Below are 20,770 nucleotides of genomic sequence, written 5' to 3'. Positions count from 1 at the left end.
ATCACCTGCCGACTGGGATCGAACAGGTTATTCTGAACCAGGAAACAGAACATGCTTGGTGTAGCAGCTCCTAAAAGAGTGTTTTCATGATTGCCACTCAATGCCTCTCTTGCAAAACACAGGACCCAAAAGAAGAGAGAGAGAACAAAAGGGAATGCCCTGCCACAGAGGCAGGGTGGGATGGGGTGGGGGGGGATGGAGGGTGGGAAGGATGCTGGGACCCGTGGTGGTGGAGGATGAGCACTGGTGGAGGGATGGGTACTTGATCATTGTATAACTGAAACCCAAGCACAGAAATTTATAAGTCTATAACTGTACCTCATGGTGTTTCACTAATAAAAATTTTTAAAAAATAAATAAAAATAAATAAAAATAAAAGAGTGTTTTCACAAGTCTTAAGAGCATTAGGATATTGAGAAAAGCTTTTGAAGAAACAAACTTTCAGTGGCTGAAATTCCGTCACCTCCAGCCCCACCAGCCTCTTCCCCTCCATGGTCTCTGACCTGTTGGGGTATTTGGGGACCTGGCAGTGCCATTGGGCTCATTGCCCTTCAGACACTGTTTGCAGACGTTTTGCGTATGGAGTAGGAATGAAGGAAGAGGGTGATCCTCCCTTTCCCCACCCTGCTCCTTCTAGCTGAAGTTGCATGTCCTGTGTCGTAGTCCTCCACGGTCCCACATGGCAATCCAGCCAGGGCTAAGCAGCCCATACTCTCCTAAATCAGCTTCCTGGTTTCCCTGCTGTTCTCAACTAGGTCCTGGTGTTTTGCATGTTTATCGGTAATCTGTATGCCCTCTTCTGTCCAGTTGGTTGTTTGGTCATTTCTCTTGTTGCTGGGTATTTAGGGGTCCAATTTGTTCAAAATGTACTTCACTGTCTCTACCATGTAGTGCCAACCCCCACCCCCAACTATCAGCAATGATGTTTTAGTGCTACAATAATTGCTGGCACCTGTTGATTACTTTCCAAGCATTCCCAAGTATTTCATTTAGATGCATCTATTTCATCTTCACAGACTGTCAGACTATACTCTTATTGTTTGAGCACAGACAAATGGAAGCATACAGAGGTTGGATAACAAGGCCAATAAGAGCTCAGAGCCTGGCCACTGTTCTACTCAGTCACTGCTTTCTGTCATTTGGAGACTTTCAATAAGATTAACCCTGAAGTAAACCAAATTTCTATTAATTATGCCATCAAATCAAAGTGAAAGGGAAAGTCTAAACTAACTATTCTGGCAACACTCAACAGTTAACTGAACCCATTTTCCTTCCAATTTTTATTAAATTATCTTGATTCTTCTAGAAGACTTCTTTTACAAGGTTCTTTTATTTATTGGCCCTGAGTGAGTCCATCAATTTTTATTTGATGGTAAATAGAAGGTTACTTATTGGAAAAAGAAGAATCCCAAGAGGCTGGGCTCCACTCCTGGTGCAGGAGATTCCTGCTTGTAAAGACAACCACACACTCCATCGAGGTTAGGGTGGAGTTTGGCAGCCACCAGTGATGAAAATGGAATGAGGCAATACAAAGGGAAACATTAGTAACAGGAAAGAGTAAGCAACTGTGGGGTTGGTTAAGAATATAAGTACTTTTTTTTTTGGTTTGGGGAACACATCTGGCAGTGCTTGGGGATTACTTCTGGCTCTGAGCTCAGGAATCATTCCAGTGGGGCTCAGGGGACATCTGCAGTGCCATGGTCAAACTGGGTTGAACATGGGCATGTGCCTTACCTGCTGTACTCTCTGGCCCTGGGTGAACCTGGGTAGGATACATGCAAGAAAAGCATCTTACCTGCTGTATTTTATCTCTTTAGTCAAGAATATTTTTAATATTCCACATATTCAGGTATCATGGGTACCTCTGCCCTCGCTTGACAGGGGGCACACTCCGGGGTGCTCAGGGCTTAACTATTGGCTCTGTGCTCAAGGATCACCCCTGGTGGTGCTAGGGGACATTTGTGGTGCAGGGGACGGAACCCAGCCAGGTCTGTCAAGTCAGGCACCTGAACCCCCATGCTACCTCACCTGCCCATACATTATTTTCAAGCAAGGGGAAGCATCTGCAGTTACAGTCCTTTCATCCAATTCAATTTGATGCTGATGGGCAGAAGGCAGCAGAATGATGTCCTAGAAAGCCTGGACTCAAACAATCTGGGTGCAAATCTCATCACGTTATGCTCCCCCAGACTAAGTCTACACATGCATCGACCATGACTCCAAACACTGGAGGCTGCAATGTTTTGTCCCCCACCTCCCTTCTCTTTAATATCCTTCATTGACAAGTTTTCTTGGTTCACAAAATCTCCCCCAAACCTTGACTTTGTATTTTCAGAGTCCTGGCTGAATTTCTCAGGACCTCTGCAGGATTAAACCAGTGATCCCCCAGCTGGTGGTGGTTCCAGTCCCTGCCACACACACACGCCAGTCAGCCACTGTCTCCCAGCACCCAGCACTGAGGCAGCCTCGCCTCTCCTGTCCTAGAGCAGGTGCCGTGGCTCCCACATCATATAGACTTAATGAGTCACCAGTGTTTTCTACCGGGAGGTCCCCGTTTTCACTTCCCGTTTGGTCAGTCACGACTCCCTGTGCTGGCTTTGTGCTTCTAAGGGGCTTTGCACCTGCTCCCAGTCCCTCCACCTCTTGGAAGCCTCCCCCACCCCAGGAAGGCTGTCTCCTCTGCCCTGGGCCACCAGTGATTCCTCACTCACTCGGTCCTGTGTAATGGGCCCCTTCCTCCCTGACTCAGGTATCGCCCTCCACCCTGGCCACAGAGCCCCGCCTCACTATGCTTACCAGATGTTCCAAAGAGAACGGAAAGAGAAATCCTGGCTTAGGGGCAGCCGCCCCACGACCGCCCCAGCTCTGCCGGGCCAGCAGGCTGGTCAAAGAGCCGCTTCAGCGCCCCCCTGCTGATCCATGGCGCTGGCCCGCACTGTGTCTTGGCTTCTGAAAACTGCAGACTTAAAGCATGATGCTAAAATTGCATCGGCAGCTCCTATACGCCCTCTAATGCGAACATCAAGGCTCCACGGATCCAAGTGAACAAAGTATCGTTGGTACAGGAGTAACGAAACCACAGGCCCTGCTAAAAGTATTTCCCCAACTCTCCCGGACCCTGGGCAGGACAGCACAGCGCAATTACGGCGCTCTAGTTCGAAGGCTTGACATGAATAGAAAAAATATCGCTACAATGGAGGAGGGGCGGAAGCAGAAAGCCTTTCAATTCCAGTTGTTACTATTATTATTTTTAAATGCCAGCGGAGCCAGGAAACCAGTAATCGTGGGGGCAGGGGCCAGTTGGCGGCTCATCTGCAACCTGCCGAGGGGCTCCAAGCCAGTGCGCTCCTGCCCCGGGGTTCCCACTTGCCAAGCCCTGCGGCCCGCCGCGTCGACCGCCTCCCGCGCGGGTGCTGGACCCGGGAGCCCCCCACCCCCGAGGTACCCCCACCCCCGCGACCGCGCGCTCACCCCGCGCCGAGCCTCCACGTAGGCGCTGCCGCCGCCGGGGACGCCCGGGCACGTGACGAGCCGCGCAGCCGGCCGGAAAGGCGCGTCCGCGAGGCAACGGAGCGTTCCGAGGCGGGCTCGGCCCGGGCTCCTGGGGACACTGCCCTTGCACAGAGCCCAGCTTCTGTGTCCTGCAGGAGGCGGGTCTTCGGAACCACGCCTGCCTTTAAGGGCCACCGAGTGTGGGGCGGGGAGCTGGGGGGCGCTTCCCACTGATGCTCAGGGCCCGGCCCTCCCGCTGGCAGGGTCCTAAGGCAGTGCCCGACCCCTGCACCATCGCCTCGACTCCTCGAGTGCTTTTTCTTTAGACATAAATTTCATTTTGGGAAATACCCACTTCATTCCGATTCTGTGATGAATTTAGAGGCCATACATTTGGTCAAATTTTACTCTCGTTCCTTTATTATACTCATTATACCTGAGATTTACCTTTCTCATGGAGAAAACCCAAACATAAACTTTAGTATAATCCATCTTCTAGTCTTGTAACAGTGTTTTTTGGGGAGTAGGGTGGGGGGGTGTGCATAGTGGTGGTGGACTTGGAGACACACTTGGCCATGCTCAGGGGTTTCTCCTGGCTCTGCACTTAGAAATCACTCCTGGTGAACTCGGAGGGCCATATGGTATGCTGGGGATCAAACCCCAGTCAGCTGTCATGTAAGGACCTATCAGCTGTACTATCTCTCCTACCCCACTTGCAACGTTTTGTTTTTTTAATTTATTAACAATTGGGTAATTTATATGGGGAGAGAAATAGCAAGAGATCATAAAGTGTCGATCGTATACTTCAAGAGCTATGATCTTTGACCCATTGTTCAATCCATGCCATTATCTGGTTGATATTATTCTCTAGATCATCTGGACTATTGCTGAGCAGCTGATGCACTATTTCTTCCTTGTACGATGCTAAGGCTTCTTCATAAAGAACTTGAAAAATTTCACACTGAATGTTCTCTTTCAGTTTCTTCTCACTATAACCCCTAGAAGGCAAGAAGATAAGCAAACAAAAGCAAAGTAAATGACATTAATTAGGGACATTATGAAAATCTGGACCCTTTAAAAATGTAAAACCAAACACAAATACTTCTCAGTCCCCTTATCTGGAAAAATTAGACTCTCATTTATAAATATAGAGGCTTTTTTTTTTTTTAAAAAAAATTTATTTATTTTGCTTTTTGGGTCACACCAGGCGATGCACAGGGGTTACTCCTGGCTTTGCACTCAGGAATTACTCCTGGCGGTGCTCAGGGGACCATCGGGGATGCTGGGAATTGAACCTGGGTCAGCTGCGTGCAAGGCAAAGGCCCTACCCGCTGTGCTATCGCTCCAGCCCCTAGGCTTGTTTCTTTAAGGGAAACTAAACAAGGGACCAATATCCAGGTTTGTCTGAGTTCCTATCTCGCCCAATAATTTGTCAGGCACTCAGTATGCAAACATATATACTTATCTTAAGCCAGATTCTTTTTTCTTTTTTCTTAAATTGTTTTATTAGTGAAACACCATGAGGTACAGTTACAGACTTATAAACTTTTGTGCTTGGGTTTCAGTTATACAATGACCAAGTACCCATCCCTCCACCAGTGCCCATCCTCCCCCACCACGGGTCCCAGCATCCCCCCCTTCCCACCCTGCCCCTGTGGGAGGGCATTCTCCCTTGTTCTCTCTCTCTTCTTTTGGGTACTGTGTTTTGCAAGAGAGGCATTGAGTGGCAATCATGTTTGGTCTATAGACTACTTTCAGCATGCTTCTCCCACCCTGGGAGGGTCCTCACAACACCCTTAATTTGTTGCTCTCTTCTCTATCTGAGCTTCCTTTTCACCTAGCACGTGTGGCTGGCCTTCAAGTCATGGAGCAAAATTTCTGGTACTAATCTCAGCCATTCCTGGGTGTTAGTCTCCCTTTTTGTTGTTAAGCCAGATTCTTAACTGTGAGACAGCTCTAGCTAGGGTTTCAGATTTTAGAGTCAAGAGGTGGGCCAACAGATAAAAGTACAGCAGTTCAGGTACATGCCTAGCAGGTGCCCAACCTGGTGAAGTTTCACCCCCAGATGTAGAGTGCCCAGAGCACCACTGGTTGTGGCCTGGGTATCTGCAGCACTGCAGGGCAGAATGGCCTCCTCAGGCCATTGGACTGAATCACTGACCAGGTTGAATGAGAATAATAATGGGGGGCCCAGCCTCCTAAGCACAGATTGGGAGATTAAAAAAAAAAAAGTTGGAATTTCCAAGAACCTGTCCACAATGTTCAGTACACCTGTATCTTAACTCCTGTTCTTTCAGCTATTAAGGGGTTAAGGTGCTTGCTTTGCATGAGGCACAACACTGCAATAAGGTCCCCAGAGCATCACGAAGAGTGATTCCTAAAGACCTGGAGAACCACACATTTTCCCTGTAATTAAATGCTCATGTAAGAACAATTTTATATTATTTGATGTATGATTAGATACATCTGTACATTATCAATCCCAAAGAGAGCTAAAAAACTCTATCTTTCAGCAGATGTTACCTGGTAAAAAGATAAAAATAAATTTCGGGTGTGGGAACTTTTGAGCCCCACCTGGCTGTCTTCACTTCACAGACTGCTCTTGTAATATCAAATTGTAGATACCATGGAAAGCAGTCTTAACAATTCACCCTAAGTGTATATGATACAAAAATCCCATTCCTACCCAATGAACGAGTAATGGCCACACAAAAATGTAACAAGGGCCAGAGCCCTAGTACAGCAAGTAGGGCACCTCTCTTGCACGCATCTAACCCGAGTTCCATCTCTGACGTTCCATATGGCCTTGCCAGGAGTGATTCCTAAGCACAGAGCCAGAAGTCAGCCCTGAGCATTGCTGATGTGGTCACCAAACACAACAAACTTGGTCCCCAAACAAAACCAACAACAAAAGGCCCAAATCTTCATGGTAGCATTATTTTTTTTTTAATCTATCATTTGGCAAGTAAACACTAAATATGGTCTATCCATACAATATACCACAATTTGGAGGTAAAAAGAAATGCAACCACACAGATGAGCTTTGAAACATTACAACAGATGAAACCCAAACACTAATCATCTCATTTATATGAAATGCTCTCATTTATTTAAATTCTACATGGGTGAAAAGTTGCGTGTTACTTAGAGCTGAAGAACTGAGGGGAAATGGGGAGTGACTGCTGATATGGAGTGACTTTTGAGAAGGTGACTTTTGTGCTTCTACTACTAAAACTGGCTGTAGTATAGAAGCAGAATTCTGTAAATATACTAAGTACTAATGTAAACTTCAGATGGGTAAATTATGTGGTATGTAGACTTATCTCAATAAAACTGCTTCTCTGTGTTTTGGATTTGGTGCAACATCCAGCAACGCTCAGAAGCCCCTGAGGTATGTGTGTATCCAAGTATACACTCTGGTCTCTGAACCAACTCCCAAACCCTCTATTCTTTTCTTCTTCTTCTTTTTTTTTGCCTTTAGTTTTTGTCTTAGGGCTACACCTGGTGGTGTTCAGGGTGTATGCATCTCTGTCATCTGGGTCACTCCTGGTACTGAGGGGACAACATGTAGTACTGGGGATTGATCCCAGGTTAAACGTGTGTAAGGCATGTGCCCTACCTGCTATACTATCTCTCTGGCCCACTTATGAAAAGTTTATTTTAAAAGGTTTTCTAAAAACAGGTGACTGTGACTTTTTCACAATTAAAAAAAACTAAAAAGACTAGTTCCAACCAAGCTTTCTCTAGACATTCGCTACTATACTCCTTTGTGCAAGACCTTCTACAAGTAATTCAATGACAGCATTGACTACAGTGAGAAGCAGAAATTCTGCGCTGGACTTTAGTTGAAGTCTGGAGTTTTTCTTCCTACAACTGCCCCCTCAATTTTACTATATACCCCACTGCTTGAAACAAGACAGTGGGAAAATGTGTTTCATAAAAATCTGTGTTTTCTGGATTAAATCTGACGCTCTCTTAGAGGGACATCTCAAATGTATTTTATGGGTTATGAAATGCTGATTTATCTTGTTATTTTTTCTATTCATGTTATGAGGACAATTTGGCTAATGTTTGTTCATTTAGTAGCAAGGAATATTACTGCTGTAGGTGTCTTCCTATCAAGGTTTTACACAAAGGAAAAAGCATGTCTGAATGGAATTGTTTTATGGAGTTTATGCTAAATCAAACTGTCCATTTAAGTATTGACTTACTCAGAAAATGCCATGTTTTAAAACTTTTACTCTTTTATATTCAAAATACTGGTCTTACAAGTTGGGGATGCAGCTGAGCAGCAGTGCACTTGCCTTGCATGTATAAAGCACTTGATCCCCAACAACAGGAAAAAGAAAGAGTCGGGGGGTGGTTCAAAGGGCTAGAGAGTACGCTGTACATGCAGGAGCTCTGGCTCCGATGTCTGGCACAACGTAATCCCCAACACCATCAAGTATGAGCCAAAAAAAAGAAAACCCAAAAAGACAAACTGGCTGCGGATAGAGGGTAAAACCAGCTAGGGTTAGATTTTCAGCAATGCATAGTGCCCCCAAGCACCACCTGGAGGGATCCCTGAGCACAGAGCTGGCTGGGTATGATCAAACAAAACAAAAACAATCAAATCAATAAAAAATAAAGCACTTACATTCCTAAACATAATAAAGTAGTACATTTCTAAACATAATTCCTCAACACAGTAGTATCAGCCTATTTCAGAAATCTGAACAAAGCTTATACTGTAAGAATTTAAGGGTGGGGGTAAGAGAGATGACTCAAAGGGCTAGAGTACACATTTCACGTGTGGGTGCCCATCTGATCCCTGTCACTGCATGATTCCCAAGCTTCTGGGTGAGTCAACCTCCCCCAAAATAATTTAATGTCTTTCCTTTTTTTACCTTGTTTCAAGTCTTTTGTACAGCACTGTGTTATCTGTTCTTAGCACAAAAACGATATGAAACCAGCGTTCTGGGAAGAAATCACAACCGTGGTAATCCACAATAACTCCACCTTCACTCATTTGATTTTCCAACTCATCAATCACCTGTAAGAAAGGTTTAAAATTAAAAAAAAAAAAAAGCCAGGGCCAAACATGTATAGGAGGCAAAAGGCACGAAAGGCACTTGGCATGTGGCTGACCCAGTTTAAATCCCCAGCACTACATCAGATCCCCAGAGCACCACGAGAGGTCCCTTCTGAGCAGTCAGGAAGAGCATCTGAGCAATGCTGGCTGTGGCCTGAGAAACCACTCCACTCCACCCTCCAAATTAAGGCCAGGGGGTAGAGGAAAGGCAGTACAGAAAAAGCGCTTGTTTTGCATGCAGCTGACCCCAGTCAGATTCCTGGGACTGCATATGGTTCCTGGATTACTACCTGAGGTCACTCCTGAGAACAGAGCCAGGAATAACCTGAATTGGATGTGTCCCCAACCTCCCCAACCCCCAAAATGTAAACTTTACTATTAAATTTAAAAAGGTACACTGCGTGCAAAATTGTACTTACTCTATCTTCATCTAAAATGGAGCACTCATACTCTTCATCATAGCCATCAAACAACTGCCCTGAAAGAAATATTGGATTATTAGATTAGTGTTTTCTAAGTAATTTTCAAGTTATCTGTGGATTTTCAGAATAGAATCTCTATCAAGTACTTTATTAGAATTCAAGGGAAGGCACTAATATAGATGTTACACAGACACAGATACAGCTATATATATAATAAAATAGAAAATATTGGTCAATTAGTTGTGTCTAGAAGGAAATTTGAATAGCAATTTATGTGATGCTTTTTAAAAGCAATGGTGAAACCTATTTAAAAAACGAGAGGAAGAGGGGGCCAGAATGATAGTACAGCAGGCGGGGCATTTGCTTTGAACACAGCCGACCTGGGTTTAACCGCCAGCATCCCATATGGTTCCCATGCACTGCATGGAGTAAATCCTAAGTGCAGAGCTAGGAGTAACCCCTGAGCACTGCTGGGTATGGCTCAAATACCAAAATCAACCAACAAAACACCTCACAGATTTAAATCTAACACTAAGAACTTTTTTCCATTGGGATGGGGGGGTCACACCCAACAGTGAGTGTGTGGGGTGGAGGGAGAAGGGTCTCCATGCTGAGCCTAGAATTAAACCCAGGGCTTGCCTGTGAAAAGCATGTGCTATACCACTAGAGCACAACTGCAGCCTGTAAGAACTTTCATTTCTAAAGTGAGAACACGGATTGTGTAATTTATCATGGAAACCCTCAAGATAACCAGGATACTTTCGCAGCTATTCTCTGACTTAGGGGTGCATCTGTCACAAAGGTCCCGCCTGAATCAGCATGCTACACTGTCCAGGAGCTATGTTCGACAGGATGCAGCAGCACCTGGTCTTTCATCTTGGGCACTCGTTATGTTTTCTGCCACTGGGCAGGGTGGTCTTGTTTGCACAGGACAACTTCTAATGTGGTAGGTCTTAAAGCACAATGTGAGTCTTTTGTGATGCTATTTAAGTAATGCAATTCTCTTTGCTCAGTGTTTACACCTGGCTCTATGCTCAGGGAATCACTCCTGGTGTAGCTGGGAGGACGATTTTTGTTAACAGGGACTGAAGTGGGCACATGCAAGGCAGGCACCTTGCCCGCTGTACTCTCTCTCCAGTCCCTCTCTTTGGCATCTTACTTGTGACTAACAGAATTTCCCAATAAGCCATATCCATTTCCAAAGTCTTCAAGAAATGAAGCTTACTATTCCCACCCTTAGCATGAATCATAGATGAGGGATCTCCGGCAGGCTTATCCTTTGAGCCACGTTTAAGCACGTGCTATAAAGTTTGCTCCCTACCTCCCGCCCCCCCCCCCCCCCCCCCGTTTTGGCACAGCGTGAAATGAAGTGAAAAGGAGCAAGTGTCATCAAGTGAGGAAGGGCAGTCCTGAGGGTAAGCAGAAAATGAGAGGCATCTGCACTTCGTCTTGCCTGAAGGGTACATGGACACACTCTAGATCTGTAAGCCCCCTTTCCACCAAGTATAGCTTTTGTCTGCTTGGGTTACTGCTCAGTTACCAGGAAATCTATCATCCTAAAGAGTTCAGCCCTCTTGGGCTCAGACAGATCGCTCAATGGGCTGGAGAACATGCAGGCAGATTTGATCCCCAAAACTGCATGGACCCCTGGAGCAATGAGTCAAGATTAGGAGATGTTAGCCAGAATGGAATTATTTTTCCATACATCTTTAAAATTAATAAGTGTTTTAGTGCCAAAATTCTCTTACAGGTGACTATACTATGTCATAATCTAGAATTTATTAATGTGAGGTTTCTTCATATTTTAAGTATGAATTATCTGCCTATTCAAGAACTAGTGAAATCTTAAAAAAAAAAAAGAAAGAAAAAAACTCCCAAGCAACATTGACTGTTTTTTTAGGTCACACCCAGCAGTGCTCAGGGCTCAGAGGCTCTGCGCTTAGGTATCAATCACTCCTGGCAGGGCTCAGGGGACCATACTGTGGCGCTGATGACTAAATCCCAGTCAGCTGCACACAAGATGCCCTGCCAGCTGTACAGTCACTCCAGCCCCAGAAATGCTTTCAGATTAATCTTTATACTGTAAGACTATACATACTTTTTTGAACGAGGGTGGGCAGGGGGAAGGAGCACAGCTGGCAGTGTTCAGGGGTTTCAGTTTTATTGGTCAGGGGTCTCAGAAGTGTTCCGGGAGTATTGAACCATGAGCTTCTGCATGCTAAGCATGTATACTTATCCTTTGAGCCAATTCCTAGGCCTGCACTGTAATTCGTTACTTTTGGATCACACCTGGCAGTGCTCAGGTGGTGCTTGGGGAATGATATGGGTTGCCGGAGATCAAATTCGGGTTGGCAAGTACCCTCTCACTGTCTATCTCTCCAGTCCCTGCTGTACTTAAGGGAGGCTAAAACAAATGAGAAGACGGTCTTTTCATCAGCTTGCAATAAATGGGGGCAGACAATTACCTAAAACTTAGACTGTGATCATACTGTAATGTTATAGCTCATGATGCTATAGTATGGACATTGAATATGTTAGAAATACAAACGTAAAATATTAGGGAGTTTCCTGGAGGAACTGACTTCTGTGATTGAGTGAACCCTGGCGGTACTTGGACGACCACATGAAACTGAAGGTTTGAAGACAAGTCAGCACACACTAGGCAAGTGTCTTATCTCCTATACTTTCTCTGGCCCCTTCATTTCAAACTTTGGGGGTCAGAGCAATATTACAGCAGGTTGGGTGCTTGTCTTGCACACAGCTGCCCTGGGTTCTATTCCCAACACCCACCAAGAGTGATTCCTGAACTCCAGGAATATCCCTAAGCACTGCTGGGTGTGACTTTAAAACAATCAAATTTTGGAAGAAGAAAATAATTTATGTGACATTAGAAAACTTAGGTTTCAAACCCAATTTATAGTTGTTTAGGATAGTATTTCATAACTGGAGGCCATATGGCCCCATGTCTGCCCTCAGAATATTCCAAGTGGGGTATGGTCTCCCAATCACCGCCAGGAGTGATCCCTGAATACAGAGCCAGGAATAAACCCTGAACACAACCAGGTCTGTCCCCCAAAACAAAAACAAACAAAAATATTGCAGTAGCCACAGGTAAAAACTGCATAAAATGACAGCTACACATAAGACGAGGGGGCCAACACAAAGGAAACAGGATTGGAAAGGGGTTGAGAAACTCTGGTCTAGTATAATAGGTAGGGTGCTTGCCTTGCAGGTGGCCAGCCCAGGTTTGATCCCCAGCACTCCGTATGGTCTTCTGAGCCCACCAGGGGAGATCCCTAATTGCAAACCCAGGAGTAAGCCCTAAGCATTGCCAGGAATGGCCAAAAAGCCAAAAAAAACAAAAACAAAAACAAAAACAAAACTGGTCTAGACTCTGGATCTAAAGGCAACAAAAGACAAAAGTGAATTTAGGAAAAGAATGCTGCAGATGAAGGAGACATGGGGCGTGCTAAGAATGACTGCAGCCGAAACGGCTGTTTTTCCTGGGTTAACAGCACAAATTTCAGGCAGCATTGTATCCTCAGGCCAGGACATTGCTCAGTGGTAGAAGGCTGGTTTTGCCCATGTGAAACTCAGGGTTTGATTCCCAGTATAACAAGAAACATGATGGTATGGAAGAAAAAGTGATAATCAAAGAGTAAATTTCAACATGGTCCTCAGAACAGGATGGAGTAACAGTGGCACAGTCTCTAGCATGACACAGGGTACCAAATTAAGGTCCTGAGATCCACAATCCCCAGCACTTCAAAGTAGTGCTGAGCAGTGTGTGAACGTGTACTGTTTCTCTGGCCCCAGAGCTTGTGCTTTTTAAATGTGATTGGATACATTACTAACTCTACAGAGATGATTCCATCTTATAGCAATCTAGAAAATCTAGAGATCTGAATGTTGTTTTGTATCCATGGCCTCAGACATGGAGAGGCTTGTGCTTCACCACTAAGCTTCCTCCCAACACCCTCAACTAAGTTGTAATTATAAAGAGGTAACAAGTCTCACAATTTGGTGTGAGATGTTACTGGTGCCCGCTCGAGCAAATAAATGAACAACGGGAGGACAGTGACAGTGACCCTAGAAGGAGGGGATTAAGTCCTGAATAATTAATGCTATCAGAGGCAAAGGCTGTAACAAAATCACTGGAGAAAGTTACTGTGAGAAGGCAGATGCTAAGATTGGGACAGCAATGTCGATGAGGCCAAGTGAGCTCAAGTCAAAAAAGGCTGGCAGGGGGTAATGTCTGTCATAAAAGTTTAAAGCAGGGATGACAGTCTTCTCTAAAGGATATAAAACACCTCAGGCTGCCATTATTGATTGCTATAAAAACAAACACTGCTGGGCAATAAACATCAGGTTTCAAGTAGCTTTTATTGTTTTGTTTTCAGGCCACACCAGGCAGTGGGAGCAGTGCTCAGGGCTTACTCCTGACTCTAGGCTTAGGGATCAGGTATGGCTCCCTGCAGGTAAAGGAACCATATGGAGTATAGGGATGGAATCTGGGTTGGGTTCATTGTAAATATGATCCTATTACTTTTAGATCTATGAATACTGAGGGGGGAGAAACAGCTGAAGATTGACAACTGGTATTAGGAAATGGACATTGGCATGTTATGTATTTTTTGTTTCCAATCTATCAGAAGTTTTCAAGGCTTACTCCTGGTGGGCCTCAAGGGACAATACAGAATGCCAGGGATTGAACCTGGGTTGGCTGTATGTAAGGCAAGCACCTTACCTGTTGTACCACTTCTCCATCTCCTGGTATATTAAGCCAATTCATCAATTTTTCTTGAATTTAAAGGGAATAAAATATTGTATTTTACAGATTTTAATTTAGTATGACAATTCCATTTAGACATATTTGCTTAAGTGTTTTTTAGCGGGGATGGATTGGGAGGAGGGGTAGGAGGCCATCCTAGCTGTGCTAAGGGTTCATTCCCGGTTCTGTTCAGAGATCACTCCTTGTGGTACTTGGGGGACCATAGTCAGTGCTAGGGATTGAACCGAGGTGGCCCCCATGCAAGGCAAACACACTACAGACTATGTATCTCCCTGGCGCAAGAATATTTTTTTGGTTCACAAAGGTGGTGCTCAGCAGTAGGGGTATTATATGCATTTGAGGATCACAATGGGGCTGGCTATACAACCTCTCCAGCTTCACTCTGGCTTATAGAGACCAGTTTTTTGTGGGTTGAAGAATGGAGAATTGTCTTGTTCACTGTATGCTATTGAGTAGCACCCCTGCCTCTTATCCTCTTATGGTTAATAGCAGCACCCTCCCTCCCCACCCCCCCACAGTCCAGTTACAACTACAAAAAAGTCTTCAGAAGTTGTCAGATATCACAAAATGACTCACCCCCATTAGCAGTGCTTTATAGACAATTTGCCTTAGAATACATATCTCAGATTATTTATTTGGGTGTGTGTTGGAGAGGAACCCTCACCAATGTTCAGGGCTTACTTTTGCTCTGTGCTCAAAGGACCCTAACTGGTGCTGAACTTGAACTGGGGCACAGCTGTGTTCAAAGTAAGTGCTTTAGCTTTGTACTATCTCTCCGGCCTGTCTCAGATTATTTTTCAGATAAAATAAAATAGTATCAGGGAACTACATAGGGGAAATCTGGTATATTAATAAGAACTCTGTGAAGTACTTTATCTAGTACCATAAATTCTTTAGCTGGCATTACAGAAGGAAAACACTTTTCAGATTCAATCACCTCACCAACGGAATACAGAGGATGGTAAGCACACACCGGGCTAAATTACTCAATACAAGGAGGAGAGAAGTCAGTGATGAGGAAGGTATCTCTCTCACCATAAAGACTATTCTAGGTGAGCTGTTCCTCTCAACATGGTAGATTATATAGTAACTTCAATATTGAGAAATACTGAGCAGGTGATTTCAACTGGAAAACAAGACCATATTACTGAAACCAACTTGTCAAAATATTCAAAAACAGTTAACACTCAATAAGGGACATTTTGTGAAAATATAAAGAATGCCTATTTATAATAATAAACAAAAGTCTGTTATCTTTTTTGTGCCAGGGATCAAACCCCCACTGCCTTACACACTAAGGGAGGTGCTCTGCTTGGGAGGTGCAAGGAAAAAAAAGTGCCCCCCCCAAAGAAAGTGCAAGAATGACTCATATTCCAGAGATTCTAATTGCAATCTAAACTAGACATATGGCCCCTTTCACCAGAGAAATTCTCACACAATCCAGATACATATGAATATACATATTTATGAAATAGGTGTGTAAACCATTTACTGATAATAAATCACAAAGAAATTTATTTCAGAACAAAATGTTTTAGTTACACAATCCCACATCTGAAGAAGCTCCAATCTAAACATCTGAAGACATCAGCGGTGACATGCTAAAGGTATAGCAACTTTAGAGTTGTTGCTGGTTATTCCTGGTAGTGATAGAGGAAAACTTCTGAAAACAATTCCCAAAGTACTAACAATCAAACTGACAAATGAAAACTTTATTTTTAAAGGCCATTTTTAAACTTAAGGAAAATCCAACATGTAAACATCAAAGTATGGTAACTATATTTACTCAAAACTCAAAATATTCAGCATGCATTTTCAATCTCAATGCAATTAACTCAAGGCCAAGTATACACATTACATGTCTCAAGGCTAGATTACAAATTATCATAATCATCATCATCATCATCATCGTCATCATCATCATCTTCACGTTTTCTTTTCAATGCATTTGATGATTCATTGGCAGTATTTTGTGATGACACCATATTCGTGGTAATAAGAATGTTTTTGGATCCAATTAGAGATGGATTAATAAGAACATTCTGAACTGCTGATGCTGTAGGAATTGATGCTTTTACAGCCGGGGCCTGTGAAGTGGGCATCTGTACAGTAAACCTTTGCCCTGTAAGGGACATTGGAGTCCCTACTTTAGTTGCAACAGACATTGTTTGTGGGGTTGGTGTGCCAAGTGTAGGAGTACTTGGTCTACTACTAACTGAACCAACACTTAATCGTGGAACTGTTATTCTTCCCGCAGAAGTGGATGCCTTTTTTTGTAAAGACTTAAGTCTATAGTTTGGAGCAGTCAAGCAGTATCTATCAGGCGGTAATCTAGGGCCAGAATATGGCTTGATCAATGGCAAAGGGGTCTGATTTCTTTGCCTTGCAATATCCAATAAAAAATCTCTCGGGGGAGGAGAGGTAAAAGACTGGTCAGCACGACATTGGATTGCCAATCGCACATCATCTGCATCAACAGTAGCTTTCTTAGCATGACTTGAATAGATTTTTGCATCATCTAAAATTGTAGTCACATATCGGAAGGCAAACTCCAACATCTGATTTATAACTCTCGGTTCATATTCTGTAATCCCCATATCCTTCAGGATTTGTGCCATCATCTGTGCATCTTTCGGCATGCTCTTGGGAGAAGCCATCTTGCCAGTCTCCATGATATCCGGTGATCAGACTTTAGATCATTTGAAAAAAATACGTACATTAGATCAAACCTAAAATAGTTACTTCAGCAGCAACTGTCAGGAACTGATATGTCAAAAATTTAAAACACATGCAAAATATTTGAAATTTTTATGAGGCACGCTTGAAAGTTCTCTCTACACTTCCTCAACTTTTACTTCATGCAAATCGTTGTAGAAAAAAAGGTGAAGATGACAATAAGGACTTGGGTGAAAAAGGAGTAAAATAAGTAAAAATTAATCATTTAAAAAATATGCAGTTTTGTGCAGGCATGCAACTATGAAACTAATTTAAGGTATCAAACGGACAGTCTGAGTTCAAAATAATCTAACCTGGGGCTGGGGATGTAGGAGTACATGTCAACCACACACGAGTTAAGACCCCGTACTTGCTCCCTGGCACCATAAAACCAAACCAAACCAATAAACACACTAACTCTCCACGCCCCCCATCCCAGTCCCTGGTAACCACCACGGAAACACTCACCTTTCCGTAACTGTATCTTATGACTCCCCCAAATCTTAATGCTAGTGAGCGACCTCATTCAAAACCTTTTCCCTCCTCCCTAGTCACATTCTAGCTGACCTAAGTCTAATCTCTTCAGAGCAGTCGTGCTCCCAGTGATTACTGTCCAGAGGAACTGCTAGTCTAACATGGGGCTAGAGGGGATCAGGTCACATCCAGAACGAACAGGACACACAACTAGACACCATATTTCTATTTCTGAGCCCCCCAAGAAAGCATCAATTCCTTCATAATCATCTTTCCTGTTTTTCTCCCCTCTCACAACACCAACTCTCTACAATACTTTTTCTTCAGAAAGAGAAAATCTAAACCAATGTGTCCCTTACCTTCTCGAGCTAAATCACCCACATTAACGTATTTCAGTCCTGCTCTTGATGCAAGTTCTTTGCCCAGCGTGGTTTTTCCAACACCCGGAGTACCTGTAGACAAACCACAAAGACACTGTACGTGAAATACTTATTGCATACGTTGGCTATCTACCTATCCTGACGGGTCTTAACTGAAACGAAGTTTCCGAATTAGTAATCCCACAAGAAAACACCCTGTGATTCAATCAAAACTACCCAAAGCCTCTTAGATCCCAGGATCTCACCTACCCTACCTGACGCTACCAGAAGCAGGGTTTGAGCAACTCCAACTGGCTCGCAGCACCCTGAAAATACCCAGAAGAAACTAGCAACCCCCAGTACAGTGCAATTGGGGGAAGATTAGGGAGGGGAGGGGGAAGCCAAGCAGAAAAATCCCATTACCAACACTGAAACTCGCCCCCACATTCTACCCTAGAGACCACCGCGAACAGTTGAGCGCGCTCTCCCGCGTCTGGGCACAGACGTTCTCCTTAGACAAACAGTAACAGCAATGCTGCTCTGTCGTTCCGCCCCTCCCTTCTCCTTACCCACAGCAGTTCCAGCCAATTAAACGCAGAACCTGCAGCAGGTTAAGGCATCACCAGGAGAGACCACCGGGATCGACCACAGGACGGTCACGCTCACCCAAGCCCGCGTCCTCCCACGCCACGCACGAACCCCCGGAGACGACACCCTCCCCTGCACGAGTCTCCCCGGGCCCACCCGAACAGGCGCTCCGGTTCCGCTCTGCGCGAGCCCACGACCCCCCCCCCTCCCCGACCCCCGTCGTCCTTTCCCGGCCGGGCCCGTGGGAGGCGCGCGGGAGACGCGCCCGGGGACGCGGGTCCTCGCGACGCTGCCCGTTCGCGGGCGCCGAGGTGGACGCCCCGCGCCGGGGACCCGGACTCACGGACGTGTCCGGCTCCCGCGGTGCCCGGGGGTCCCGGAACACGGCCCCGCGGCGCCCCAGCGAAAGCTCCGGGACCGTCTTTCCTCCGTCAAAACAAAAAATTTTAAATAAGCCGACGACAAACACAAGAAAGGAAGAGCCTCTGGGGCGCCCTCGGCCTCCGTCCACAGGCGCGGGCCGCGGCGCCGATCCGAGCGGGCGCGCCGAGGAGACCAGGAGGAAACGGAAAGCGGCGTCGCGGGCGGCGGCTCGGCGGGGGCAGAGCCCGAGCGAGACGCGCCGAGGAAAGGCGCCGCGCAGGCCGTCACGGGGCCGGGGCCGGCGGGCGAGGAGCTCGGGGCCGCCGCGCCGCGCGTTACCTGCTCGCCGCCGCCCGAGCCGCCGCGGCCCTCAGCGTCCCGGACCGGCCCGTCGCGGCCCCTCCCCCCCGGGCGCGCGCGCGCACGCGGGCGCCGTCCGGAGGCGCAGCCGCTCTCGCCCCGCCACGCGGGCCCGCGCGGAAACGCAGTCGGCCGCCCCGCCCGCCCCCACCGCCCCGGAAAGCGAGCCCGACGCCGCGGCGGGGCTCAGGCGTCCCGGCCGGCCCTCGCCGGCCCCTCCCCGCCGCGCGCCCTGACCCGTGAGCAGGATGTTCGGCAGCTGCATGGTCCTCGCCGCGGCAGCTCCGGGAGCAGCGGGCTGGGGGCGGAGCGTTCGCGCGCGCGACGCGCACGGGGAGGAGGCGGATGGGGCGGGCCGCTGCGAACGCCCGCGCCGCCTCCGGGGGCCTCGACGCCAAGCGCCGCGCGAGGCCACCCGCCTCCTCGGCCCCGGCCGGGCGCTCACCGCGCGCCTCGCCCCACGCTCGCGCCGCGGGGGCTGAGGCGGGCGCCCCGGGCCCGGTGTGCGTCCGGCGCAGGCGGCGCGCGGGAGGCCTAAGTCGCCCGCTCGGGGGCGGCCCCGCCCTTCAGCGGCGTCGCACGTGCGCCGGCCGCTGAGGAAGGACCCCGGGAGGCGGGGCCTGCGAGCGGCTCTGCTGGGAGCCCGGGTCGGGCTCTGCGGCGCTGCCCTTCCAGCTGCAGCTGGGCCTGGACGCCGCCGCGCCCCTGCCCGCGAGGGGATGCGGCTCCCGGAACGTAAGGCGGCCGCGCTCGTGGCGTGTGTGTGTGTGTGTGTGTGTGTGTGTGTGTGTGTGTGTGTGTGTGTGTGTGTGCGTGCGTGTGTGCCGGACGCCCGGGGCCGCCGCTGCCTTCAAGCCTTCCCGGGCTCCCGAGGCTCCGCCCCCCGACGAGCCCCTCCCTTCCAGGGGTGAGAGGGGCGGGGGTGCAGGGCGCCGGCCGGGGGCCCGGGGCTCGCGAGCTCCGCTGGGCGCTTCGCTGGTTGCAGCATTGCTGCTTTTGCACGCGCGTTTGAACCTCTTGTCGCCAGTGTAGCGCGTTGGGCGGGGGTGATTCGGCTGGACAATTTTTTGAAATCTCTCCTCCCTCTGACGTCTCGTTTCAGGAACCTGGAGTCATCAGTGCCGGTTATCTGTTGGGTTTTTTTTTGTTTTTTTTTTTACCCAAAGGAGGTAATTATTAATCTTGTTTCCGAAAAGCGGCTGGAGACTGGGTGAATTGTAACAACGTTCTAGGTCTGTTACTGTGATTGGCCACCTATATTCGCTCAAATACATGTTGTTCCCACCTGCCTACCTCTTTGAAATTCCAAAGGGGAGGGGAGAAAACCCAGGACTGAACGATTTGTGTGTGTGCCTATGATTTATTTTCTAAGAAAGTATGCGTAACTTTTCTAATTGTCTAATATTCACCCGTTGTAATTGTTTTCTCGAACTTCTCATGAGTTAAATACTTATGCCTTCCAATTCCTAGATATTTAGACATTGAAATTTTTGCTTTCTCCAAATTGGTTGAATTCAGTACTTGTTTGTCAGTAAATATTGATAGATCAGTGAAATCGGAGAAGGATGTTGCCAAAAACTGTAGCAGTATAGGAGTCGGAGATGAGGCTCAGTAAAAGAGCCCTGGCATAGTATTTATTTTCTATCTGGTTTCCATCTCTGATACCACAAAAATAATAGGAAATAGTTAAAAACTATATCAGAAAAATTTAGAATCAATCCTCCGAAGCTAATGACAGGTCTGAGTTCATTCTTTGAGGGAATTTGGGAATAAAAATAATTGCTACTGTAATTTGAAATGAGGACATTTTAATTTTCAGTATGAAATCTGTGCTAATACAATTAATTTTCCTTAATGACGAAGGGTAGGTGCACAAATACGTCTTTTTTTTCCTCTTCTATATTCTCTAATGCCGCTGAGAGTTTTTTTGTTTGTGTTTGTTTGCTGGTTTTGGACCATGCTCAGCAGTGTCAGGGCTTATTCCTGGCTATTTGCTCAGGGGACTATAAGTCACTGTGGATTGAAGGTGGTTGGCTCTATGCAAGGCAAGCACCCTACCCACTATACTGTTGCTCTGGTCCCTATACCATTGAGTTTTGATTTAAACAAACAGAAAAAGCCTAAACAGATTGAG

At 46.6% G+C, this 20,770-nt stretch overlaps 2 protein-coding genes across 3 annotated transcripts; both read right to left on the bottom strand.

Annotated features, from left to right (window-relative positions):
* Window positions 1-3,963: 3,963 nt before the first annotated feature.
* On the bottom strand, window positions 3,964-18,971 carry AK6 (adenylate kinase 6). The gene is made up of 5 exons (XM_056112597.1): window positions 18,874-18,971; window positions 17,326-17,418; window positions 8,983-9,041; window positions 8,379-8,524; window positions 3,964-4,490 (listed from the first exon to the last, which is right to left on the bottom strand). The coding sequence occupies exons 1-5, from the start codon at window positions 18,899-18,901 to the stop codon at window positions 4,298-4,300; spliced, it is 519 nt and encodes a 172-aa protein (XP_055968572.1). The 5' UTR covers window positions 18,902-18,971; the 3' UTR covers window positions 3,964-4,297.
* On the bottom strand, window positions 15,469-18,920 carry TAF9 (TATA-box binding protein associated factor 9). Of its 2 annotated transcripts, none has more exons than XM_056112448.1 (3): window positions 18,874-18,920; window positions 17,326-17,418; window positions 15,469-16,466 (listed from the first exon to the last, which is right to left on the bottom strand). In XM_056112448.1, the coding sequence occupies exon 3, from the start codon at window positions 16,447-16,449 to the stop codon at window positions 15,652-15,654; it is 798 nt and encodes a 265-aa protein (XP_055968423.1). In that variant the 5' UTR covers window positions 16,450-16,466; window positions 17,326-17,418; window positions 18,874-18,920; the 3' UTR covers window positions 15,469-15,651. The 2 variants fall into 2 exon arrangements, with proteins under 2 accessions (XP_055968423.1, XP_055968424.1); XM_056112449.1 differs by lacking the exon at window positions 18,874-18,920 and adding an exon at window positions 18,616-18,731.
* Window positions 18,972-20,770: the final 1,799 nt, after the last annotated feature.

Source organism: Sorex fumeus, unplaced genomic scaffold (assembly GCF_029834395.1).
Source record: "Sorex fumeus unplaced genomic scaffold, SorFum_2.1 ptg000018l, whole genome shotgun sequence".
NCBI lineage: Eukaryota > Metazoa > Chordata > Mammalia > Eulipotyphla > Soricidae > Sorex > Sorex fumeus.
The sequence above is the reverse complement of the archived record's forward strand: the minus strand, read 5'-3'. Positions and strand labels throughout refer to the sequence as shown.

Excerpts from the sequence above, each read along its gene's own strand:
- TAF9 (XM_056112448.1), bottom strand. The coding sequence starts at position 16,449 with ATGGAGACTGGCAAGATGGCTTCTCCCAAGAGCATGCCGAAAGATGCA.
- AK6 (XM_056112597.1), bottom strand. The coding sequence starts at position 18,901 with ATGCAGCTGCCGAACATCCTGCTCACGG. Across the intron at positions 9,042-17,325 it reads GGGTGATTTAGCTCGAGAAG|GGCAGTTGTTTGATGGCTAT; the intron begins GTAAGGGACACA and ends TATTTCTTTCAG. Across the intron at positions 8,525-8,982 it reads CCATTTTAGATGAAGATAGA|GTGATTGATGAGTTGGAAAA; the intron begins GTAAGTACAATT and ends CCTTTCTTACAG.